Source organism: Gavia stellata, chromosome 6, assembly GCF_030936135.1.
Source record: "Gavia stellata isolate bGavSte3 chromosome 6, bGavSte3.hap2, whole genome shotgun sequence".
Lineage (NCBI taxonomy): Eukaryota > Metazoa > Chordata > Aves > Gaviiformes > Gaviidae > Gavia > Gavia stellata.
In genome coordinates this window covers 35,380,070-35,396,011 of record NC_082599.1, presented here as the reverse complement: position 1 = coordinate 35,396,011, position 15,942 = coordinate 35,380,070, and the positions used below count along the sequence as shown (strand labels likewise).

At 40.8% G+C, this 15,942-nt stretch overlaps 1 protein-coding gene across 1 annotated transcript in view; it reads right to left on the bottom strand.

Moving 5' to 3' along the window:
- Positions 1–41: 41 nt before the first annotated feature.
- DNAH11 (dynein axonemal heavy chain 11) overlaps positions 42–15,942 on the bottom strand; it is a 162,531-nt gene continuing 146,630 nt past the window's right edge. The window contains 10 exon segments of the mRNA XM_059818829.1: positions 42–286; positions 2,240–2,333; positions 2,335–2,396; positions 3,858–3,970; positions 4,807–4,920; positions 5,053–5,235; positions 7,279–7,344; positions 7,625–7,806; positions 11,401–11,520; positions 14,771–14,962. Coding sequence (XP_059674812.1) covers positions 42–286; positions 2,240–2,333; positions 2,335–2,396; positions 3,858–3,970; positions 4,807–4,920; positions 5,053–5,235; positions 7,279–7,344; positions 7,625–7,806; positions 11,401–11,520; positions 14,771–14,962 — 1,371 coding nt within the window.

The window sequence follows — 15,942 nt, the reverse complement described above, 5'->3', positions numbered from 1 at the left end:
TTTTGCTTTAACTACAAGGCAGATTGAGAAAGCAGCATGTATTATTGAAAGCTTAGTAGAGCTACTCCTGTCAGAACCCATTTAGCTGGCTTCTCCTTGCTTTTCAGATTGAAAGTCCAAATGTAAGTTGGCCCTCTGCTTTTGGTTTTATAAACTGGACATTCATAAACATTCTTAGTTTCCCTTCGATCCACTGGAATAGCCCTTACAGAAATGGCTGGCATTGCTGGAATCCGTTCCTTGAGCCAGGCTTCAGCTATGGTCCCCAGCTGGACATCCCGCCTGCAATAAACATAGATAGGTACATGGTTTAGATGGTGTTCTGTAGTGCAAGACCAGAATAATTTGGGTTTCAACAGCTGCTTATTGCTAAGTATTTAAAGCTACATTTGAACATACAGATTTAGTGTAGACTGTTGTTGGCCTGTTGTGCATCATCTCTTTGTAGGAATGTGGAGATGAGTATGTAGCATTTGCCTGGACTGGACTTCTGGTTTCATCAGCATGCCCTTTTATTGAAAGCAGGCACTAGAAACTACTTATGCTTGGGACTTCTTTGAGTATGCCTGTGACTGAGTGTGCCTGTCAAAGTCAAGTGCCCAGATTTTCTCTTAATTCTCCACTAGTTTATGGTCAAGTATTCCAAAAGGTGGAGAACTACACTGGAGTATTTAGCATATGTTTGTATAGTGACATATCAAACAAATACTTCAGTGTAGTTAAGACAGATGAGTTTTGTGCTGCTGAAGGGCCATGCACTTTCTGAAAGCTGCTGAATTTGTTAAGTAAGTTTGTCATGTGTTCTTCTAACACAAACCAGCATATAAAATGTTGCAGATGGTTGTTGTGGATTTTAATAGTGTTTATGTAGCAACAGGGAAGTTTATATTTGCAAATACCAGCACAAACACAGAAACACAGCAACTGCAGCTCACAAGGTTCCTCGATACCTTCCTCATATCCAGAGAAGGAATGAACAGTATTGCCCTTTGAGTGACAGATGTTTTAAAACAAAAAAAAAATCCTCTGAAAAATCCAGGCAACCTTTTCAAAAAGCAACAGTCAAATGACATGCTTATCACTGCTCCAGTCCCCTACACTGACCTTCCCCTTGGGGCTTACCTGCTGTAGTAGCAACTCCCTTCCAAAAGAGTTGCTTTCCTTTTATTATATTCAGGTCTGGTGAAAAATACGAGTAATGATGATGTTTCTCTAATTGCCTGTTGGAGTAATTCACCTTTCCTCTAACTAGCTGTAACTTAGCTGACAGCCTTTCTAAGTTAAAACTAAAATCTCAGTTTGGCTGTGGGCCTTAATTGTTATTCCTAAACTAGGTGCTTCAGTCTCAGGAAATAACTCCAAAAGAGCAAGGTACAATGTTTAGCCTCTGAAAGTTGTTAAAAGAGGGGTTGCAGCTCAAAACATGAACCCAATTTCCATTCAGGAACAGCCTATAACCTTATTACAGCTACTGCAATAATTGACTGCTTGGAAACCCAGATGAAAAACCTACTCTTGTCATACTTACACATCATCACCCACTTACTTAAGGTTTGTCATTATACCTCATGCTAATACAGGGGTTCTCAAGTATTTCCTTGCTTCTTGGTGTGTCTCCCCAACGGCCTATAAGTGTTATGGCCTAGCAAATGAAAAATTCAGAGTTCTTTAGATCTGTGTATTTAGAACTGACAACTTTCTGCCAAGGTGGAAGAAAAAACAGAAGAAAGATAATTTTGAAAATAGTTTTTTTGTGGGGTCTTTTGTTTGGTTTGTTTTTTTGTTGGTTTTTTTTTTTTTTAACTGCAACTGTGTAGATGGCTTGATCCATGTTACCAATATCTGGTAACTACTAACCCTATTCTGCACCTCTAAGAGCTGCAGAAAATTTCTAAGTGATCAGTATCAGGGTGAAATTTAAAGTCTCTGGCATAGTCTTTAAGCTTCTGAACCTCAGCTAGATTAGAGCTGCTGCTATACTACAGTGCAGACCTTGTTCAGACTCAGTTAACAGTTATTTAAATGCATGAAGAATAGTCAGTGATTAGGACACTGGTATGAAATTTAAAGTCACAGTGGACCAACACCAACAATCCACCACCATTCCTAAACTTCCTCGGTGCTGTTCATAGGATAACAACACTTTAGTCCAACTCCTGATGGAACTTACCTACCTAATGAAGGTAAGCCAGAGTCCCTGAACTACGTTACTTAGGTGAAGCAATTTAAGTTTGTTTCTTACCTTCCATGAAAAGCCTACAGATACAGGCTCCTTCCCTTGGTGGGTGGCCATAATCGTCGATCTTTTTGGTAACATCTTTGTGTCTTTTTGGTAACAGTCAAGCACACCTTATCCAAAGGCCAGTTGTTCTTGTGTACCATGCTCCGCGTTGCAGCTTTGAAAAATAATACTTTCAATAATTCAATATCCAGATAGTAATTTTAATGTCAGAACTGTTAACGTGCCCTTTTTGGGCCTGTTGTGCACAAGTCTGAGACTGACTGGGGTTTGGTTTGGTTTTGTGTCTTTTTTTTTCCTTTGGCCATTAGTTGAAGTAAGGCAAAAAAGCTGCATGAATACAATTGTTTGGAAACAAAACATTCTGCGCAGTACAGAACAAACCAACCCCGTCCCTTAGCAGGGGAGTGAGACTGTGTTGCTGTCCACACTTTGAGACACCACCTGTCTCCAGCTGAGTCCATGTTCAGAACAAGCCCGTGCTAACATCTGTTCCAGCCTGCATGGTCCTTACACCAGCCCAGCCCTTGACAGGAGCAAGCGTCCAGAAGAGGAAGCTTGGAGAGGCAATAGAAGGGGTGAAAACTACAGTGGGGTTGCTCTATGCCTGTGGCACAAAATGAGCACTGTTTGGGGACCTCGACATGAGCAGCAGAGAGAAGAGGAGCTGTCTGCCAGCCCTCATGCTGCCATCCCTTTCTGCTTCCAAGTACAGGGAGAGGCACTTCAATGTCTGGGCTGCAAACACTCCCTGGGCCCCCACTGCCCATCTTCTCCGGGGAATGGTGGCAGCCCGGCCAAAGTGTCCTGTGAGGAGCTCCTGGCCACCTTTCTGCTAGGCTAGCGACGGATTATCTGAGTGGTGGCCATGCAGAATTTGACATACCCTGTTATTGGGCTCTCATGGGGCTTCACTGTGGTCTTCACAGCACATATGCATGTATTTATTCTGATCATAGCAAGAAGTGAGACATCAGTACACTGCTGAAGATTTTTTCATCCCCTACTGTGGCAACAACTACACAAAGAGGACTGGCAGACATTTATTTTTTCTACTTAGCCTGATAACTGCATTAATAGTAAGGAACAAACCAGAATGGTACCATGACATATGCACTGAATTGGTTGAATAACAATGGTAGGAAAACTTGCACTCTCAACCTTTTTTAGATGGTGAAATTCAGCTTTTATTTCCTTGGCTGATTTGTCTTCACGCTTCTGAGTAAACTGAAGACGCATTTGGGTTGTTGCCCCTGCTTCCAGGAGATGGTTATTCTGATACCAATGAGACTACCTACAGGAGAAGAACTTGGACTAGAGGATTTTAAAAATGGGACAACTCATTGCTAGGAATTCCTGTTACAGAGTAAGGTTGTTGTCAGATTTTAAAAGAGAGCACATGGTTAAACCCAAGACATTTCAGTTTTAGTTTTCCTACCATTTTTGTAATTTCTTTAATTTTCTATTCAGCTTAGATATTTGGCTGATTTTTATCTTTTTATTTAAACTGTGATTAACTCTCCAAACAGCATCACAAACATAGCTAACACCAATGGTAAAAAATAATTGTCTGGCAGTGAGAGGATATGCCTGGTTCCTTACAACCATCACTGCTTACCTGTCAAAAAGGACTGAGGATTGAATAAGCCAGAAAGCCACACCACTGCTGGCAGCACAAGGTCCTGTGTCCAGATCTCAAGTTCTCTGTATCGCATGAGAAGATCGGTAACGCTAAAAGAGAAGCAGCAATAGCTTCGGCCTTAATCTATTTGTACTACTTTTTTAGACAAAATAAATTGCAGACTTCAAGTGTAAGAGTCCTTTTGTCTACAGAGAAGGTACACAGCTGAAGTAACCAGAAAGTATATGCTTATATAAGCATAAGGTCATGATTTTAGTAGAATTTGTTCTTTACCTGATGTAGGTGTGTCCAAAATCAATTGCAGAAGGGGATCAGCATAACACAGTTTGCTGGCAACAGCGAACCTGAGTATTCTCAATCCTGTAAAGCTTGTTGTCTTGGCGAGAAACCTGAACATCACCATTAGTTACGTTAACACACCTTCAGAAACTGCCAAAAATTGGTAACAACTGTTAATGGCTTCTTAAATGCAAATTGTCTGATAACATCTTCAGCGGTGCATTTAAACTTCCAACAGGCCCCAGCAAAGTACAAATCAGGAGCAGAAGAGAGTCTGACAGAGACTCCGAATAACGGCATACTGCAGCACACATTGCTGTGAGATATCAGAGGAACTGCCAAAAACACTGCCTATTTTTTCTGTATCTAACAGCCTGCAAGTGGCTGTTGCTGGTAGCAGGGTAGGGGGAAAGGAATCCTCAAAGATGCTGAACACCCCTCGCACTTGTGATAAGGGAGGTGACAAAGCCGTTCTTTAGCAAAGTGCTTAGCATTTCTGCAAAACTCAATTCAAAGTAAAACTGACTTACATTAAGACAAATATTGGACAAAACCAGAAATGGACAAAGCTGCTGGGTTTAGATCACTGGAATAGCTCTGTGCGTAGTAGTTAAACCCTGTCACTGTGGCATACTTACCAGTGGGCAAGGCTGTTATGTATGTGGATGGATATGCTAGTTTAGTCCATGTGTTTGGCACAGCATCATAGAAAAGTGCAGACTGAAGCACTTCCATGTGAGGAGAAAACATCAACTCCCCCGTTGTTTGGAGAACAATAAAAAGCATACTGGCATCATAAAGAATAGCTATTCTTTCATTTCCAGAAAAAGCAACAGTAAGCCCCAAAATACATAGAAGAGCAACAGTACTGTTAATAAAAAAGTCACTTGCCTTCAGACGGAGGTCCAGCTGTTTAAGAGACCTACGGATCTCTAAAAGGAGGAGGTTCATCCTCTCACACTCTTGAAGGCAAACAAGGGCATCGGGGCTCCAGGCAGTAGTCTTCTGCATAATTTCTGCCATATTAAACTCCTCAGGAAGCATCTCCAGAATACTATCCAGGATGTTCTTAACCCTTCCAGGCCAATACAAAACAGAGCCATTAGAAATCACTGCAATTAACTCTTTTTGACTCTTCTACTTTCAGGTCTGATTTCTCCTCTAGGACTGTGCAAGCATCCCATTTTCTTAGGCAGATAAAAAACCAGAGACGCTCCCCCACCTTTGCTGTCTGTTCGGCAACAGTATTGAGAGAAATGACTGCAAACCAGTTAACACTTAGCAGCTTCTATTTAGCTTTACATTTTCAAGTAACACTGACCCCCAAAGCCCACCAACACATCGTCCCTGGGCTTGGGATGACCAATGTTACAAGGACGTACCCTGAGATTGCCTTGGTTTTCAGTCAAGCGTGATTAGTTTGCATTGCTATAGTACCTAATAGCTTTTGTCTCCACCCCCCACTGCCCACAGCCCTTACTGTCTTGGGCATTAGGCAAAATACAGTGCAGGCACGCACACACGTCTCATCCCCAAAAAGAGCCTCTCTCCCCCCCTGCAGGCCTGCTCTGGAACTGAGACAGAACACAAGTGAAAAACAATTCATAACAGTACTGACGAGGAGGAACTGAAATCACAACATTAATGCCCTAGCTTTGGCAGAATTAATGATGAATGCCATATATAATTGTCCACACTCACTAAAGTGGATGGGCACCAAATATGAAAAGCACAAGCTCCCCCCAGGAAATGAAGTGTTGTTTGGCTATTTGCATGCAGAGCTGTCATATTCCCTTCTGCAAAACCCCCATGATCTGATGGTGGTAAGAGGTTTCCCAGAGGAAAAGGAGGGAGTAAAGAAAGGCCTGGAGAGTTGCAGAGAGTTGCAGAGAGTTGCAGAACAAGAGTGGCAGTCACGGAGGAATTTAATTAACTCTGGTAAGGAAGAGGAGCTGAAGGCTCAGACTCATGATATGCCCTTTTTTGCGGCATCTGGACAGAGTTTCTCAGGTCTACACTCAGAAAGGAAGGTGCAGAAGACAGCAGGGTCTGGTAACAGAACTATCTGAGACTTCTGATTACATTTTCCTTTCCTGCTCATCCTTTATTCATTTAATCTATTAAGCACAGCACCAGTGCTGTTCCATGCTTAAAACCCAAAATGCTTTTACATTTTTCTGGAATCAGTTTGGCTTTACTGAGATATCTGGGTATCTCAGATACCTTGACTGTGAACAGAACTACTGTGCCCCAGTTAACTCCATATTAAGTGATCAAGCTTATCTTTGTATTAGGGTTGGTCCCTTCAACCCAGCATCTGACAGCTTATAGGTATTAATGTTATTGTTCTGCTAAACTCCAGATTTAGTACAAGAGAAATGCTGAAGCTAAGAGATGGTCAGACAGCCTCCTTGCCCAGATTTCACCTCTTCAGACTACCAGAAAACTACAAATCCCTGAAAATCTCCTCCTCAGCCACTTCTTGGAAGTGAAGTCTCTTGGAGCAGCAACACGGCTCCTGCTCAGATCAAGGGCCCAGGAAGGGGAGCGGTGGGAGAGCACTGTGCTTGGGCTGCTCTTCCCGGCATGGAGAACCTACACATCACTGCTAGGCTGTGCTGTGAATGCGGTAGAAAGAAGCCAGGACCACGGGCTGGGAGGGACTTCCTATGCTTGGCACAAGCAGGAAGGAGCAGGGAAGCTACCCAAAGGGGATTTGTCATGAAGGAGATGGGAACAAAGCACAGAGGTGAAGACTAGACTCACCAACTCAGCCAGCTCTAACTTTTTTTAGTAAGTTAGTGCTGCGGTACTTGTTTATAAAAGCACACAAAAAAAGCTAGACAGATTCATCCCTTGTTTCCCACCCCATATTAAATTCAAAGTGAAAAAAGAAACAGTCTGCATAACAGGTTAGATGTTCCTCTGGTCCAAATTCCTCCCTAGTGCAGTACATTGCCCAGGCTGCCGCATTATCATCGCTACTATTAACACTCAGCTGATCTTTGCTTGTTTGATGCACCTTTTTTTTCCTAGAAACCAAGTCTCTTGCTGAATTAACACAGTAAGATGTGTGCTCCACGTCATTAAAAGCAGCAAAACGCACCAGATGAAGAACTTTACCTTTTCCTCTGCAGACTGGCCTGATCTTTCTCCTATGAATGAATTCATGGGCTGCATTTCACAGAATCACACAGAATGACAGGGGTTGGAAGGGACCTCTGGAGATCATGTAGTCCAACCCCCCACCAGAAGAGGTTCACCTGGAGCAGATTGCACAGGAATGCCTTCAGGCGAGTTTTTAACATCTCCAGAGAAGGAGACTCCACAACCTCTCCGGGCAGCTTGTTCCAGTGCTCTGCCACCCTCAAAGCAAAGAAGTTCCTCCTCATGTTTAGATGGAACTTCCTATGACCAAGTTTGTGCCTGTTACCTCCTGTCCTGTCAAAAAGAGTTGTCCTTCGAAGAAAGTTTTGAAGAGATTTTCTGACATTGCTGTCAAGTATCCCACCTCGGCATTGGGGTGCAGTCCACATAGTACAGGGCTTTCAGATGGAAGCATTTCATCTATGTATTTACGGCATCCAGCATAACCCAGATTTCGTTGGGCCAAGACACCTGGTGCCAGAGTCAGTTCCCCTTCAAGCTACAGTAAAAGAACCAATAATGTTATTGATAATGCTGTCACCAGCTCTCAAAACATTCTTCTGCATCTACAAAGTTTCAGAAATTTGTCTGGAGTCTATGAAAATGACACCTGTATGTTCCAATATAGCGGAACAGGGTTACAAAACTATTTTTAGCACAGTTACTATTTGCACACTTTTCCAACGTTCCCATTTTCTGCAATACTGAAATACTGTTGCTGCTTCCTTTTCCTTCATGAGGATGTTCTGAGTTTATTTTAAGGACTGCCACTACTGAGGCAAGTGTATTTTACGTACTGAATTTCTGCAACCTCTCAGTACACAAGCAAGGATCATTACGCCATTTTGCAGATGAGAGTCTGAGACTGACTGATAAGAGTGTCACACAGGACACCTGTGGGAGAGGCAGAACTGGGGCTTCAACTCACCTGAACCTCCATCCCAATAATACATGAGCCATGACATTAATTCTGCTTGGTGTGGTGTTAATTAGGGGCTTTGCACAAACACACTGTGCTCATAATAACCTTAAAGAGGTTACAGGGAGTGACAGGTCAACAAGACAAGTGAGTGGAGTGTGGAAACGGGACAACACACATCAGTATTTGTGCAATTTTTAGCTTGTCAGAAACAGTGATCCCAATCCACTTTCCACAGAAATGGCTGCCAGTTAGGACATTACTTCATGTGTTGGTGTCTCTTCCTTTCTCTTCTCCCTGGCTGGAACAGAAAGGAAAAACATGCTACTCCATTCCATCTCTCCCAATGTAGGAGTCTTGCACAGGGTTTTGTACTGCTGCTTTGGCCTCAGGGAGATAGACAGTGGTGATAATTTTCATAGCAGAAAAAAAATTAAGGTCTCAATCAGCTCAATATTGAACCAAATACTGTTAACTGCACCATTCCTATAGAACAGGCAGGCCCTATCCCTGTCAGGATATTAAAGATAAGCCTCAGGACTTGGGAGCAAGTCAAGAATTAAGTAGATAGACAGAGGGCATTGGTGAGATGTACTCTCGGGGGGGTTACTCTCCTACTGATGACAGGACGGAATAAAGGCTGTAGCAATCACATTTATTTTCCAGGCTCCCCCAGCTCCTGCACTGTAAGGACTTCATTGGATTCAAAGAGTTTCTCTGAACTTATTGTCATAGAGCTGTCTGGGATTTAAACCAGACTTGCAAGTGGTTTTTACTGAAAAATATTTCTGGCTCTAAGTGGTACTTTTCACAGGAGCTATTTCTTCCTAATGCAGGGTCCACTCCACAAAATCACAATAAAATTTAACAGCTTTTGGCATTTAGAACAGTCAACAATAAGCTGCTGCTCACAATAACACCAGTAAGCACTTATTTCTGAAGTCATTTTGGTTCTGCAACCAGCCATTTACCTGCGCCTGAACCTGCACCACTAACCTCACCCACAATAAACTATGTCTTCAGACGCCACTTTGAAGTAGTGCCGAGGTTTTGCAAAAAGCCCTGTTATTCACCTTGAGTGGAAGATCAATTCTGTCAGACAATCTGTACTTAGCAGTCTCTCTGCTGGCACTTAAATCGGGTTTTACTGTATTCCTGGGAACCATGCACAGAGGGAGGCTGCGGGTTACAGGGCTTCATAGCGGGAACTCACCGCCCTTCTGTCCTTATGACAGATCCCAGATGAGGTATAGCAAAGCTGACATATAGTGGTTTATTCTAGCGCACCTTGTAGAATGAACTTACAGCTAAAAGAACTCATCAGTAATGCAAACAGGTAAAAGAGAAGGTAATCTCCCCAGTGAACACAAAGCGCAAGCGCTGATGAAAGGCGTTACCATCCTGTTTGCACTCATTTGGCTGCCAGTCAATGAATGATTTTCTGATTTTTCTGGTAATTCGGGACTCTAACATTTTCCAATTACAGCAAAAAGCTTGGAAAGATATCTCACTGTTTAAAATAGCAGTGGATCCACGCTCGGGGTTGGGTCCCTAAACTTTCCAAAGGCCATACAAATAGCAGTGATTCTGCTCAGGTTTCACCACCTATACTTATTTTACAATTATTTGAATGAAAGTTCAGGCTTGTGAAGGTTAATGGACTGCCTAAACTGGAAGCAGTAATTCTTTACTTATCCATAGGCTAGAGGCAGAGCCGGAGCCGGCAGGATGAGCTTCCCACCATGCTCCCGTGACCTCAGCTGTCATTTGGAGAAATCAGCCTCCGCTGAGGTCAGGAGTACAGCGGTGTTTAGCCTTTCCATCTCCATGGCAACTTACTCTTGGGCATCTTCTTCTGAGCAGTTACTTCCAATTGCCTTCATCTGAGTGTGGCTCTTTGACATACAAAAACCCACCGGTTAGGGACTGAGGAGACACCAGCAAGCTCATCTTGCCCACGACTGAAAGGCAGGCTTCAGCCGTACCGCCAAGGGGGAAAAGTGCACTTCCCTCAAGTTAGCCAGGCTCTGCAAATGGCCTGCTCACACGTAACACGCTAATTTTCATTTTTTTTCCTCCCAAATAAGCGCTTTGCCTTTGAACAATGAAAAATAACAAGTCTGGAAAGGGCACTTGAAAAATCCCTCAGCTGTTTTTAGCGAACTGTGTACAATCAGTTCTCTAAAGTGACTAGTTCAGCATCTTAGGAGAAGCAGCCAGTTGTTTTATTTATTTTTATATATACACACATACAAATGCGTATATATACATACACACACATTTTATACAAATGTATGTATATGAAAATAAGTTTGTTTCCATGCAAGGCTTTTTAGAACTAAAGTTAAAGCAAAGTTTTCTTTCTGTATCCTCAAAAATTTTAACATTTGTTTCTGATTAGAAGCAACTTCAGCAATCTTGCACCGTGGACTCATAGATGCTCTACATACACTGTTGTTCAGACCAAAACTCAATAGTGAAATTTGAATAATTCACTATATATCAGCTGGTGATAATCTGACAAACCTACAGAAACAGATGTGTGAGAGGGTGGTGGAAAATGACAGAGCGTCTTACAAACTGTTTTCGCTATTTTGGAAACAGGAAAATGCAAGGAAATGTATAACATTTCCATTCTATTATTTATAGAGAGAAGAAAACATACAAACAGTAAATGTAAGTTTTGAGGATAGTGCCATTCTGGACTGCTGTAACTGTTACATTGGTTGAAGTGCAGTTTCATAAAAGATACTTTCCTATGCCCACCGAGACCTTTCTAAACAGCAGCACCTTAAAGAAGAATAATTTTATCAGGAAAATGGAAACCTAGATGTATTATCCCCTAATGTCATTAAGCTGGCTATACAAGCACTGTTACAAAGCACTGAACTCAAGTTGACAAGTAAGGGTGCTTGCAAAAGTATTTAAACAAGCAATACGCCAAGTCACACACCCTCGCAGACAAAATCTGCTCATGACGAATCACTGTACTCATTACAAGTTGGAGAATTTATTCCTCCACAGCCAGACAACACCTTGCTACAGGTGGGGCGGCACAGAGGAGAAAGTTTGTGGTCTTCCCCACAAGGCTCCAGTTCTGAAAGATGACTTTCTCTTACGTTGAACACACTATATACATATTCAGGAGCTTTAGGTATATATGAAAGTTCTTACCACAGGTGGGCTGATGAATTCCTGCAGATATACACAGCAGAGCCTGAGGTCCCAGGCATCGGTGATGTGGCCGCCGTACACGCTCTCACCAAAGTGGTAACGCAGGTCTTCCCATGGAACCTACCCAGGGTAACAGAACGCATCACTGACGAAAACACGTCAGCTTTCTAAAGGACAAACCAAAGCTGTTCACAATAAACGCTGTTAAGAGAAACAAAAGAAATTCAAATACCTCCTTTCAGAAAGCTTCATAGTTACATATTTGCATTGCTGGGTTTTTTTGTTTAGAAAATAACTACACTGAAACACAGATTTCTCTTATTTCAATCCGGTGAGAGGTATCTATAAATATCTGAGGACAAATATCAAGTTTGTGACTAAAATTCAGTAACGGTGTAAAGTGTATCATCTGACCCTCGTGTCGTGTTTTCTACCTTATGCCTTATAAAAAGCTTTTAAGAAAAAAGTTCATTTTCAAAACACCACATGAGAGAAAAGAACATAGCTCATTAACAAATGCATGTATTTTGCCATACAGATCTTTAAAACCATAATCCTCATGAGTGACAGGATGGTAACCTACTGTGCCTTTCTTAGAGAAGAAATAAAAAACTTGTATCTGATTGCAGTCTTTTGTATATCCACACTAGGAAACACTCAGTAACTGAAATTCTACATTATTTGAATTTGGGATATATTCAAGAACTTCAGTAAAAATTGAATTAATATTAATCCCATTACTACCACATCACATAAGCGTTATGTTTATTGTAGAACTCTGGTCATAATGCCACTGTTATAGCATGTGATTAACAGTGGTAACACATTTTATTCAAGGAACTACTGTCTTTCCGTTTTATTTGGCTTCACAGAGTTTGAAGCTTCTTTTTGCTACCCTTTGGTTTGCAAAATATGCCAGTTTGTGATGAAGCCTTCCCAGACAGGAACCTTTAAGCCCTTGGGGGCAGTATTTGCCTCCCAACAGTTCAAGTAAAAACTTAATTACAGGCTTCAAATATTGCATGACATGACAGAACCGAACAAGTAAAATAGCTGCAGCCATTCTAGCCTTCTTGCTGCAAGTTTATTTCAGTAACTCTAATCCATCTTTCTTTTAAACTGGTTTGAAGAGAATGAAAAAAGAAAAAAAAAAAAGGCCACTGGAATATAATAAGCAATGCTGCATGCTGGTGATGAGAAGCCTGAGTAGAGAATCCCTGTGAAAAATGTCAACAACTTGGATTTAGAATGAAACATTCTTTCAGTTAGAACAAACCTGCTTTTCTCTTTGTTGGCAATAGAAACACATTTAATGTTTTTCTAATTTCATATATATTTATCTCAAGAAATGGCTTTTTCCTTTGTCTTTTAGAAGAGTATATCAATATTCTAACTCAGTACAAGCTCATTCAGCTGCACACTTCTGGGGACATTGACTACACTGGGATAATCAAAGCTTGTGATATAAAAGGGACATTTTTACTCATGTGAGAAAACTGAGGGGTTTGCATTAGAACTATTTTGGGCTGTCAGGTTTGCATAATTGCCATTGTATTGTATAGAAAACTGGTCTGTTGTACTCAAAAAACTACTGAGCCATTGCTCAGTGGCTGGATATGGTGAGGCTGGAGTCCAGATCCCCCTCACAACACTGAACAACTCCTTCACGAACATGCGTATGGGGATCAGAAGGTGGAGGGGAAGAGCGGGACAAAGAGGCAGGATCAGGCATCCTGCATTTCACCTGAGGAGACCTTAACTATCAGAGGTTAGCGTGGTGAAGTTTGTCTTAGTAACTGGAAAATGGGTTAAGTCAAACTGAGATGCAAGAAGATTAAACATTCACAGGGAAGCACCATAAACTGGTACAAGTGATGATGGACTTAGGGCAATTTCCAGTAGCTGATGGACTAGCTCAAGTTTCCCAGTTTATGCTTTCTGGTCAATACCTAATTGTCTTAAACAAATTTGTCCCCAAAGGATACTCATTTGGGAGATTTTATATATATATATATATATACACACACACACACGCACACACGTGTACAAAGTCATATACATGTATATATACATATAAAGTCATGTTTTAAAAACTATTATCTCTTTTCTTTCTACAATATCTATGTTAAAAGAATGCTTATAAAGCCACAGGGTAATGAATCACTAACCAATACAATGAAAAGGGCCAATAAGCAATATTACCAAGAGGAGAGATGAAATAATTCTCACTCTTGCAGACCTTTCTAGTCCTCCCTGCCATCAGAATCCTCCCTCTCATTAATTAGCAAAATTAATTATCCAGCTTATGAATTGTGGTTTGAAAAGAACAGAGCTTAAAGCAGCAAGATTTATTAGCAACGAAAACTATGGGTTGGAATAAGCTGATTTTATAGACTTGTTTTCTAAATGGGAAGCATTATTAAATCATCACTATAAAATTAAACAATTATTTCACTATGACACCAAGTACCACAAAAAGGTAAAACAGTTTCATGTCCTATTAGCTAAATAAAGATCAGTAGGGATAAAAATAAAAAAAGGGAAATTAATTTCTAAGAGTAAATACAAATTGGGAGATATGGAGAAAACCCTGTCATCAAGGCGTGACATTTCCCTCTCCTTTTTTTCCTTTATAAATATCTCTTAAATTTCTTTAAATTACTAAAATGGAAGGACCTATTCAGTACCATCCTATATCATTCAGTAAAAAATAATTATTGCTATTATTTGGGCATTTCATATACAGAACTTACACAAATGACCTCAGCCGAGTATTTAAACTATACAAGTGTGAAACATGCTGTAGCTCAGAAATAAAATCACTCATCTACCCTTAACTTTGACTCAAGGGGAACATTACTGAGAAAGTCACAACAAGGTGGCATCCTTAATACATAATAATGACACATGCAGGAAACGCACCATTATTTATACATGTGACGTGCTGTAAATTGCTTCCATCATCAGAACTAATTGTAGTGATTATTAATGCAGTGTTATGAACTGTCAGAATTGCTGTATGTAATTACATTTGTGCAAATGCTTCATTACCTGCCTAATGAATTTGGCATATATGCACATGTAAACCACTGTTTTTGTTAACATAATGAAGGGCATTTTTTTCCCCCTTAGCTACTGATGTGGAACTGGTTTGACTTATATTACAAAGGTCAAGCATCCACTGCCAGAAAAAACCCCACACCCTCCCCCCCACCTTTGATCTGGTTTATTTTCATACTCAGCAGCATCTTATAATGCCAGCTACTTAAATAACAGCTTCAGAGAAAGAAAGTCTCCCCCTTATTTAGTATGAACAGCTGATTGAGTCAAAATGACCTTGGTGTGTGGTTACCTGCCCACTTCTTCTTACCTTCATATGGGTCTCTAAATAGTTGCAGACGACAGGGACGCAGATGAGGAGGTCTCTAGCACTGAACAGGTACCTGCCACTCCAGCCCCGAGGGCCAAACTTCGGTCTCCCAGTAACGCAAGCGTGAAAATAGCACAGAGAAGGAAGGATGCTTTGAAATTCTCCTTCTCTGGTACACATCTCAAGGGTCATCTGTCAAAGAAAAAAGGAATACATTCATCCAGTTAACAGCCGGCAGCATTATCGCTAGCTGTGCCTGCCTCAGCTGCCGAAAGGGAGCACTCACAAGCCTGGAGTTTGAAGGAGAGTGAGAAATAGGTTTCTTAGTGATGAGCGACTATTAGGCAGTATTTTTTGCAGTAATTCCTAGAAGCAAGAGTGTTGATGGTTACCTTTCTATTTCCAAATGTCCCTTAGGAAAGAGAACTGTTGTGCTACTGAAACCAATAAAAATAGAGACTTTAACTAGAACTCTATAAATATTACTCAGATAACCGCTATAGTTTCTTAGCATAAGTCATCCACAGACTTTATCTCAAGTAGAAAATTTGCCACTTTAACATTTATTAAAAAGTGTACTATTCCTTCAAATTTTACACTGGTTCCCTAAGAGTCATGTTTCAAATTGAAGTTTAATTTTTTTTTTTTTTTTTGCCTCCTTTGTTTATACCCTTAGTAAAGAATCTCGGCCAGATGGATTCTGCACAGGGATTCAGCAGGTTTTTCAACTGATGAAACAAACTGTTTGGCATTTTCTTATAAAATCTGCAGAAATTCATTCTTAGTTCTCTGACAGTTTTCTATATTCTATCTTTTAGTTGAAGAAGTAATTGACATAACAAAATTACTTTTGATACCCATAAAAACATGGATGTGTGGAAAGAACTTCAGAGGGATAAACTCTTGGCTGTCAAAAGGAAATAGGTTGTCCTGGACTGAACAACAGGTAGCAAAGTCTTAGTAAAGGCGAAGTATTTTATATCTGGCAGAAAACCCTCCTTAAGTCAGAATCCTGAGTTTAACCATGTAAAATACAACACAAGCTTCTATCCTGAAGAAAACCACAAAACATGAAATTTATTCCACCTGGGTTAGGCATAGTTTGATTTTCTTATTACAGTTCTCTTTTTTTTAAAATAAAAATACCTTATTAAATACTTATTAAAGACAGT